Source organism: Rhincodon typus, chromosome 10 (assembly GCF_021869965.1).
Source record: "Rhincodon typus isolate 14 chromosome 10, sRhiTyp1.1, whole genome shotgun sequence".
NCBI classification, from domain to species: Eukaryota; Metazoa; Chordata; class Chondrichthyes; order Orectolobiformes; family Rhincodontidae; genus Rhincodon; species Rhincodon typus.
In genome coordinates this window covers 39,845,976-39,856,565 of record NC_063341.1, presented here as the reverse complement: position 1 = coordinate 39,856,565, position 10,590 = coordinate 39,845,976, and the positions used below count along the sequence as shown (strand labels likewise).

Genomic DNA, 10,590 nt, shown 5'->3' with positions numbered 1-10,590 from the left:
TCTCTCTCTCTCTCTCACTCTCTCTCTCTCTCTCTCTCTCTCTCTCTCTCTCTCTCTCTCTCTCATTCACGAGCTGCCACATCATTATGTGCTAAAAGATATCCTAATGGTTGTTCTCAGTTGTTTTGTATTCTAACCTAATGCAGGGAGTCCACCAGTTGTGCAACAAGTTGAAGTGTGTTCCCTGTCTCCTGGGTGGTATCAAGTGAAAGAAATTGTTTTATTCTGAAATAAAAACAGCAAATACTGAGGTTTAATAGCCTCTGTGGAAAGAGGGACTGTTAGCATTTCAGATCTGATCTTTCACTCGACTGAGTATAGTTGAAACGTAACAAGCCTGTTGAGAAAGTGAAAGGTCGAAGAGTGTGAAGAACAGAAGGTCAATGGGTAGAGTGAAAGGTGAAGGATTAATTGACACAGGACTTGCGTGCAAAGCGCTGTACCTTGGAATTCTGCACAGCTTCTGTTTTAAGTAGTACATTACTTTTATTTTATGCCAAAATGAACAATTTCACATTTGGTTGCATCCTACTCTCTGCCAGATTGCAATGCTCTTAATCAACCCAACTATTTCCATCCGTAAAGCTCCTTATGTCCTTTTCACAAGATAGCTTTCCTACCTATCATTGTTATCTGCAAATTTAGCTACAGTGGATGAGGGGAGATAATGCAAGTTTTTCCCTGAAAATTGTAAATAGCTGAGGTGTAACAAAATAGCTGTAGGAGGTTAGTCAGCTTTTAGTGAATAAAGGTTCACATTCCTATCCCTAGAGCTGGAGACCCAAGTCAAGGAAGGGAAGACTTCCTCAGTCAGGTCAGGTGAAGGCAAGCAAATACTTTAGTGAAAACTATAAATTTGAATGGTTATGTTTATAATTACAATTTATGTAGGAAAGATTCCAAACCATGAGACCAATGTCACTTAAGATGATAAACAAGAGAACCAAGTATGTGATGCCAAAAGGAGCTTCCCAAAAGGCAGCTTTGCCTGCTTTAGTTATTAAGGGTCAGGTTTGAATCGGTTTAGTTCCTGTAAGTCTGTGAAATTTACCTACTGTGTTGTATTTGTAAGCAGCTGACTGTGTCAATTAAAATGCGACCTTTTTATATATTTTCCATGTCACTAAATGCGCCATTTGTGTGCCCAAGGAGCATGATGTTTTGAAAATACTCTGCAGCTTGCTACATACAGTTCTAGTTGCAGTTCCATAAGGATCTGGAAGTCCACTATAGTTCAGAAAAATTTAGATATTATGATCGCTATGAAGACCAATGACATTTAGGAAAGGAGTTTTCAGTGCTTGATGGGTGGAATCATATGACATTACTTTACTTTAAATTCTAAAAGCAATTTTGGAATAAGAAACTAAAACTAATTTTAATTAAAAGCTATTTTTGAAAATATTTTCTCCCTAAGACAAGAGAGAAACTTTCCTTTTTTAACTTTTAAACATCACTAAAAATTGCTGTTATGATTATACTTTTATATTGATCCTTATGTGGACACTTTTTTTTTTTTTCTGGGAATCAGTCCAGAACTATTTTCCACTTCTGATGGCCTGCTGTTTTTCCTTGTTTGGATAAATTCTAATCCCAGTTCTAACTTTCTTGGTGATGGTGACCTTGGAGATTTCTCCCTCTAACCAAAACTAGGCAACTCTTCCAAACATTTCATAAAAGTTTTAAGGTCGTCTGGATGCCTTTTAAGTTTGAATATTTCCCCTTAACCAGCACGATCCTTCATTAAAAGAATGACAACCTCACAACGACTCTATATTTTGAAATTTCACTTTTTACTGTTTTTGAAGTGGGATAGTTTACTGGTACTACAATAACGTATTTCACTGTGGTTTTACTTGTTGTCTTAATATGTTCTAAGGCACATTCCTGGTGGAACACATTTGGACTAATAATCCACTGGCAATTGCAACAATTCTTAGTATATTTTGGTGTGGAAGTTGGAGGTCTCCACAATTAACTTGTTAATGCACTTGACTAGTTTGAAAAATACTGGGATCCTGTATACAAACTAGACAATACGTACTAATTTCTGCAGGTGCTCTACCTACAGTAATAGCTTTTGACAGGTGACTGCTGTCTGAAGTGAATGGTACCTTGCATTTCCAGTGTGATACTAGTATGGTCTTAATGCTGGGCATGCTTGAATAGTGGCACTAGAAGCTGTTGCACCGTCTGCCTTTTCTTTTATGTAGTCTAGTCTGGAGATCCAAAGTTTCAAATGGAGTGTGCAAAGTCATCTGACACTTTTTTTTTTTTGAGAATGCTTAATTGCTCTTTAGAAGTACTGTTAAATCCACACCATGTCTGCTTGGTCTAGTAATTCAGATAGCTTTTAATGATTCCCATAGCATTGTTGAAAAGAGGATAATCGTGAACTGTGTTACTTAGTTGCTGCTTCTTTCTTAGGTGCCAGTTTGTTCTTGGTTCCATCTGAGGAACACGAGGTACATCAAACTGTACGGAACCTCCAGCTGAATGATTCTGGATTATCCGATGAAGAAATGGCTGTCTCCGTTAAAACTGATGATACCAGCCGCACCAGTATTTCTTCATCTTCTGTGAATGAAGTGGACATCCACAGCTTTGTGGAGAGCAGTCAGAATACAACAGATACACCAGATCAAGTTATTAGTGTTCAAAGGTAAGACTGTAATAAATTAAAACAATTATTTAAGTAACTTTCAAGCATGGAAATCATTTTGTCAGGAGACAATTGAACAATTTTTTAAAACTTGTGTGCATACCAATGTAATTTTTATTCTTGAAACTAAAAACTTCACCAGTGACCTGGACTTTGGCATAGACCTCCAATTAAGCTGAGAACAGCAAAAAGGTAGAATGACTTTAAAGCAACAGTAGTAAAGGATTCCCTTGGCTTGTGTTTCACTGTAAACTGTAGTGGAGGATGGTAGAGTGGTGGGAGAAGAGAGATCAGGTTGGGTTAGAGGAGGGGACATTGGTGAATGGGACAAGGCTAACCTTAAAAATATAAGCTTGTGGTTACAGATTTACACTTGCTATTTTTCTATATTTATTGTGCAAATATTTTAATCTAACTGCTTGTATATTTATCAAGTTTTGTAAACATGACCTGAATTTTTGCCCTGGAACTATTTTTTTAAATGTACCATTAGAAACCAGAGTTTGTCCATTTCCAATTTCAATTTTACCTTCTCTGTCATTTTGAGCATTTTGGAGTTGTTCTTGTTTGTTTCCATCTATTTTTATATACACCTAAAATTTGTGCATGGACTAATAACTTCTAATTTTGGTTAATATTTAGCTGTACACCTGAAGGTACAAAAAGCTGCTGGGAGTTTCATGTTGATTCTCTGAGTCCAATGCTTGGGGAGAGTGCAAGTACCTGTCTGAAAAGTAGCCCATCTGAAGTTCCACGTCATATGGATAATAACAAAACAGAGAAATATGATGTTAGCACAGAATCGCACAATAACTCTCCATTTCAAGATGAGAGAACATTTTACCAAAACTTAATGGTGAGCACTCAGTTGATATTAAGGTTTTGTTTGATGTCTCGGGATAATATGGATATCTTCTTTTTTTCCTTTTTGTGTTCATTGATATTTGAAAATGTAAAAATGCTAATAACATCCATGTATTAAATGTTGACCAATACCTAATATGTGTGCAAACTTAGTGTGTGTCAGGTAATTATGCACTTGAGTCTGATCCTGTCTTTTCCCAGTAACCACAGGTACTTTCAACATCATGTTAATCTGTCAGGAGTGGAAAGCCTGTTTTTGTTATTTTCTTTGCCCCTTCCCTTTCTATCCTCTCCCCTCCAGTGTTAGTGAAATTTAAAACTGTATAGAACCTTTATCTGTGGTACAAACTTGAGATGTTTAACTCGGTGTAGATGAAGGTTCACTCTGCAAACTTCTGATCTCTTTATTTTATTTTATTCCCCATGATCATTTTAGTAAGGGGAAAAACAGTTGCTGAAATAATAACTTGAGTTTACATTATGAATTAGTTACCTTTTTTTAGTACCTTTAAAAGTATCCTCTTAACAACAATTCTGAGTCCGTTATTGGTTTGGCAGTCAGATTTTACAGTCTGAAACAGAGGCTCGCTGACTTCTTGCTTGATTGATTTGCCACCTGCACTTTTTTTTTTTGATTCCCTCGAGTGAGGCTAGTTTTGATCACATGCTACGCAGGATCCTTCAGTGTAGTACAGAAGGCATTGTACTTGATTTTGTTTTGACGACTTGAAGATGTTGCATTAGGATCAAGTTTGATTTTGCTTGTACATCATTATGCAAACCAAATTAATTTGATAAACTGTAAAATCTGCCTGTTAAACCAAGGATGGACTGAGAGAATCCTGTTGGGTTTTTTAAGAGGATACTTTCATGGTAATAAGGTGAATAATTCAAAGTGCAAACTGAATTATTATTTCAGCAATCATTTTATCCCCTTGTTAAAATATTATCTGCATGGTAAACCATTATAGCAAAATTAGTGTAAAGATTACCTCAAATGTGTATTTAATACATAAAAATATTAACGTGAGCCAGGTTTGAATACATTTACTGTTTGTTTTCTAAAAGGGCCAGGTAAACCAACTATTAGAGTCATCTCCTGAAAAACAAAATGAAGTGGAGAATAAAGCTGCTGAATCAGAAATCTCTGTGCGGAGCAGTGACACTAGGAACAAACAATCTGAACGCCAGACCAGTCAGAAGGAAGACTATGATGTGTTGAGTGCAACTGTGAAACAGCTGAAGAAAATGGGAGTGAAAATTGATCTTGACTTTGCCAGCATGACCAAGAGCAAAATTGAAAATGCAAGGTACTGCTAATATGACAATGAAGGCATCTGTTTCTTAGAATATTCAGATGCTGCAAATGCTGGAGAGATTCAGGTCTGTGGAGGGAAAGATAACTTTTGAATGCATTGTCTTCAGAAGAAGAATCCAATTGGACTCAATATTAACTATTCCTCTCCCATAAATGCTACCAGACCTGCTGAATTTGTCCTTTTTTTTTTAAAAAGAGACAATTGGAGAAACTTCGAGCCATCAGAGAAGTTGGGCACATTAATGAAGGAAAAGCCCATTCATTTGAAGTGCAGTTTTTTTTTTGGTTTTAAAATGCTGATACTCTTACATTTTTTGCTTACTAATGATCCCCATGATGCAGTTAAAGGTCACTGTGATTGGGTTTTCTCTAGTTGGAGCTGGACATTGCTAGTGCTTCTGTGGTTCCGAATTTAATTTGTCAACACAAGCCTGATGAATATTCCGGTCCTGTTGAAGGCTGACATGGTCTGCTTGGTCATTTGATGAATTCCATACTGCGTTGAACAGTAAAGTATATTTTGTACAACCCTATACCAGACCATGTCGGCTGGAAATGAGAATCTCTGCTGCACTCTCCACTCTAGGGCAGGCAAAGGCCTAGTGATGTTATCATTTAGACTTTTTTTTTTCTACGGATCCATATAGTGTTCTGGATATTGGGTTTGAATCCCGCTATGAATGTTGGGATGTGAATTCTAATGAGAGTCTAAGAGTCTAATGATGACCATGAAACTGTCTGACAATTAACAACAAGCCCATCTGGATCACTAACGTCCTTTTTAGAGAGGGAATCTGCCATCCTTACCTTTTTTTTTTTTTTTTTGTCTGCCCTACACCCCAGACCTACAGCGATGTGGTTGACTCTCAATTGCCCTCCTGGGCAATGCCCACATCCATGAATGATCTTTTTAAAAATGGCAAGGGCAATGACTTCTTCTGAACACAGAACAACCTTGCTATCTTAGGAATGACTTTAGTCATTGAAGATTTTCCCTTCAACTACCATTGATCTTGGCTTAGTAAATGCCAATAAATAAAATTTATTCTCCTATGGTTTTTAAAAAAATAAGTTCCTGGTTCTTTGTGAACTTTTAATCCTATATCTGAGATTCTTGCCTCAGCTTAGTTCACTAGTAGCTTTCTGATCTGTGGGCTAAGTTTCTTTTTTGAATGTTCAAACCTCAACAGCGCTGGCTGATAATTCAGGCTGCAAGAGCGAGAGAGTGCTGAATGTTAAAGGTGCCTACCTTCAGATTTCATCTACCTGTTCAGGTTGACTATCAAAGAATAGGCAGTCTTTTCTACTTGGCATTCCTTTGTCAACCAATAGATTAACAGTTTGTGAAATGTCATTGGTGAAAAATGGATTTTGTGTTTACTAAAATAATGATCAGTTAAAAACTTTAGTTATTTTTATTAATTCACAATGTGCATGTTGCTGTCTAGGCATTACCTATCCCTCATTAACATTGAGAAGGTGATGGTGATCTGCCACCTTGTTCCAATGATGGAAAAAAGCATCACATCCCTAAATTTATGTCTAGTTGATGAGCATGGTAATGCCATACAGATGTGTATGTTAGTAAAGTTTTGTAACATTATTTTCTTGTTTTCAGCACGTTGGCTCGCATAAACCCTGAAGCAGTTATCCCAAGGTTGAACTACATGTCCTTCGTCAATGTTGGTGCAAGTGAACTTGGAGCTGCTGGAGTTGACCTTAGCATGGAGGCCAATGCTATCGCTCTGAAGTACTTGAATGATGCTCAGCTTTCCCAGATATCTCTCAGACATAGTGGTAATTGTGAATCAACATCCCCAAATAACTTACTGGAAATGAACACGGACAGAAGCATGGTAGGCCTGAGCCTAATTTCACCCAATAACATGTCATTTGCCACACGCAAATACATGAGGAGATATGGACTCATGGAAGAAGCATATAGCAGTGAAGAGGAGGATCGTTTGTCAGATTCTACTATACAGCCCATAAAATCTGATTCAGAAATTTTTTCTGCTAAAAAAGGAAGTTCTGAAAAAGTGGTTGACATCCAGCTTAAGAACTGTTGTACAGTAGAGTCTTTCTCCAAGGCAGATGGGAACATTCTTAGAAACATTACTAATGAAGTTGCTTCTTCAAAACCACAAAGTGTGGATACACAGGACCGACATTGTCAGCAGACTCAAAATAATTCAAAACCTAAAATGAATAAGTTTGCCGAAGAAGTCAGTTATATCCAAAACCCTGAAAAAGAAAATGGAATTGAACGAATTCCGGACTTTTCCAAGAAATTGAGACCAAATGTATTAGAGAAACACAAGTCTACAAAAAGCAGTGATGCAGTGGGCAACATTCTGGATGTAAATCGGCTCCGACAACTACCCAAACTGTTTTAATTAACCGGACTGTTGCAACATCTGATTTAAAAGCCAAAACATTTTCCAAAAAACAAACTATTTTGAAGACACCATTTTTCATACAAAAATGGTCAAGATTACACATAATGTATAGGTCAGTTAAATATTCAACTTTTAGTAAAGGATTGCATATGTAAAATGACAATATCACCAGTTATTAACTGGAAATTACAATGCAGTTGAAAGTCCATTGTAAATATTCTGGATAGCTCCTGCTATAACTTGTTTATATAACTTATGGGGTTTTTTTTGCTTGGCAGAAACTTGTGTAGTACGACTGTCTTGGGATTATAATCAGTGGATAAATATAGTTGTGTAGATTTTATACTGGCTAAGGTCAGTGACAAGCAAGCAATCGACTACAACAATAAACATGGAGACCTGCAATTCATACTGAGTTTGTTTGCTCAGTGAGTAATTCTAATTTCATGTTCCCATTCAGCATTTTTCTGCATTGTGACCTGTGGAGAACAAAATGAGAAGTAAATCTCCCTTAGAGCATGCTTCCAAAATTTCATAAGGCTTGCTTTGTCTGTACTTGACAATTAATTTTGAATTATTGCTGGATTGAAAACTCATAATTCTTTATATACAAAGCGCATGTAAAGTATCATGAATGTGTGATAATGCAAGACAAACCACACCATAAAGGGGAAGTGAATCTATAGTGTGGTATAAATGCAGTATCTTTCAGGTGGATTAGAGTTTATGACTGGGTAGGGAAGTAGGAAACTTGATGTCAACTCAAAAATGTGATTATTGGAGAAAGCTGTAGTTTTGACAATCCAATTTTGCTCCCCTCCACTAAATCGAAATTGCCAGTGAATGAATTCTTGTTTTTGATTGAAACATTTTGTAGCTTAAGTTTACAGAAATTCAAGGATATTCGTGTTTTCTTTACATTTCTGTGTGAGGTGTTTATCAATGTTTCAATTTGAGATTTGTGCTTTTGGTCAGTTTGTCGTACAGAACCATTAGATCAATTCGTACCTTTCTGTGACTTCTGCAAGTTATTTTGTTTAATCACTGGATTTTGTGGACCATTTATAAATAAAACATTGCATAATTTCTGCATATAGTGTTTCTTCACCATCTAAACCTATAATCATCACATTTTTCCTAATATTTTGTTTGTAATTGCACTGTTCATTTTTGACTAGCCTAATAGATGTCTTTAAGGATAATCTATCTTACTAATTTAACAGGTGTATTGAGTTTTAGTTGTACAAAGAACATTTTGGTGAACAAAATTGATCCAAGCTGAAGACGAAATGTCAATGCATAGACCAACATCAAGCACCAAAGACTGGTTTAGTGACTGGTGAAAGCAATTTTCTTTTAATTTAAAACTTGGAGCAAGGGAGGGTGTTTCAGTTTGGTTCACTTAGCATTCCCACCATCTGAGTCAGTGTGAGATATAATCTCAATTGACATATCAAAGCAATACTGAGGAAGTACCATTGCTGTGTCTCAGTAATACCCTTTCCTCTTTTTTGAGGCGCATTAGAAACTGGAATACAATTTTAGGTTGTACTCCATTGTAGAACTGAGGGAATGCAGTATTGTAAGATGATAGCTTAAGAGAAAGGTCCAATAACATCTTTTTGGCGATTTTTAAAATATGCCACAACAATGTTTTGAAGAGCAGTAGAATTCTACCCAGCGCCTTGCCAACATTTAGACCGTGATCAACATTTGTATTTTAATTAATCATGTTGCTGTTATATTGCTGTAAGTGGAATCTTGCCATGTAACTTAGTTGCTGCATTTCCTCCATGACTGTGATTGTGTTTATACTTTTGAAGTGCCTTATGACTAAAGTATTTAGATGTTCTGAGGTAGTGAAAGATTCTGCATAAGATTTTTTTTTTCTTTCTGGTAAAATATGCCAGTGAATGAAATTTAAAAAAAAAAAAACCAAGATCACTATTTGATATGAGAAATTTGTCTAATGCTTTCGCAAACATTCCTTCCTCTCACACCATTTAAAATCTATTTTATGGTCCTTCAATCACTTCCTGTATGTAGGACCATGCTATGTACAAACTCATTGCCATGATCATCTTTGTGACAACCGTTAGTGCAATTCAGCGGTAAGGATAGAAGTTGCTTTTGGAAATCCTGAGGAAATGCCTTTTTACTTTATTTTAAAGAAAGCTATTTTAATTCAGTTCTTGCATGATGGAATTGAGGCCATTTTAAGCAACTAATGATGTGGAGGTGCCAGTGTTAGACTGGGGTGGAGTATGTCAGAAGTCTCATGACACCCAGTTATAGTCCAACAGCTTCATTTGAAATCACCAAGCTTTTACAGCGTAGCCCCTTTGTCAGGTGGATAGTTCTATTGTGAGACAACTTTATATTTCTAGAGAAAGACTGGAGACTAAAAAGAAACAAGACTTCAGTCTTATCAAATGTTGCAGTTGTAAAAAGTTTTTTAATCTTCTCCTAAGTCTTAGGAAGTAATGCTTTATTTCCTTAATTCACAGATTCAGTATTTTACAGTGTACAGATACAAAAAGTGTGATGGAGCTTTATCAGTGGCATCTTTTTGATTATTGAGGAACTTGAGTAATTTTAGCAGTTGGACTTTGTTTAATGCAGACAGCTCATTGCTGTATTTAATCCTGTTTGTGGGCAGTTTGACAGTGGTTGGCAATTAGATAACCAGTTATGTCCATCTTCAATTGCCCTAGCATCTATAACTTTTTGAAGTAAGTTCTTGATTTCCACTGTCCTCCACACAGGGTAAAGTGCTGTTTGATTTCATTCCTGAATGCTCTAGGTCTGCCCTCCTCTGAATTCAGAGTGTCATGATAGCCAAGAGAGGATTGGTCAACTAACAGGAAACAGTAGGTGCAAGTGACTCATTCTCAGATTGACAAGTAGTGTGTCATGGATCAGTGCTTGGGCCTCAACTAATCATAATTTTTATTAATGACTTGGATGAAGGAACTGAATGTATGATTGCAAAGTTTGCTGATGACTGAAAGGAACACCAGTTATAATGGGAATGTGAGGAATCTGCTAAGGTTATAAACTAGTCCACTAGCGAGTAGACAAAAATTTTAGTAGATGGAGTATAATGTGGGGGGAAAAGTTGAACATATCCACTTTGGCAGGAAGAATTGAAAAGCAGTACACTATTTAAAATGGAGTTATGTAATCTAAGGGATCTGGATATCCTGCCCCATAAAACCAAGTCTGCTTTTGGATATGGTAACTGATTTATTTTGTCATTTATTGTAAGGAGAATAGAATGTTAAAAATAAGCATGTTTGCTTTTGTGTAAAATGTTTGTTTTGAGGCTACATCTGAAGTACTGTTTA

General features: G+C 36.4%; 1 protein-coding gene across 1 annotated transcript in view; it reads left to right on the top strand.

Moving 5' to 3' along the window:
* stil (STIL centriolar assembly protein) overlaps positions 1-8,331 on the top strand; it is a 46,832-nt gene extending 38,501 nt beyond the window's left edge. Inside the window, exons 14-17 of the mRNA XM_048602373.1 lie at positions 2,428-2,662; positions 3,305-3,518; positions 4,595-4,836; positions 6,463-8,331. Coding sequence (XP_048458330.1) covers positions 2,428-2,662; positions 3,305-3,518; positions 4,595-4,836; positions 6,463-7,240 — 1,469 coding nt within the window. The 3' untranslated portion in view covers positions 7,241-8,331. The remainder of the gene's footprint in view (positions 1-2,427; positions 2,663-3,304; positions 3,519-4,594; positions 4,837-6,462) is intronic.
* The last annotated feature ends 2,259 nt before the right edge of the window (positions 8,332-10,590 follow it).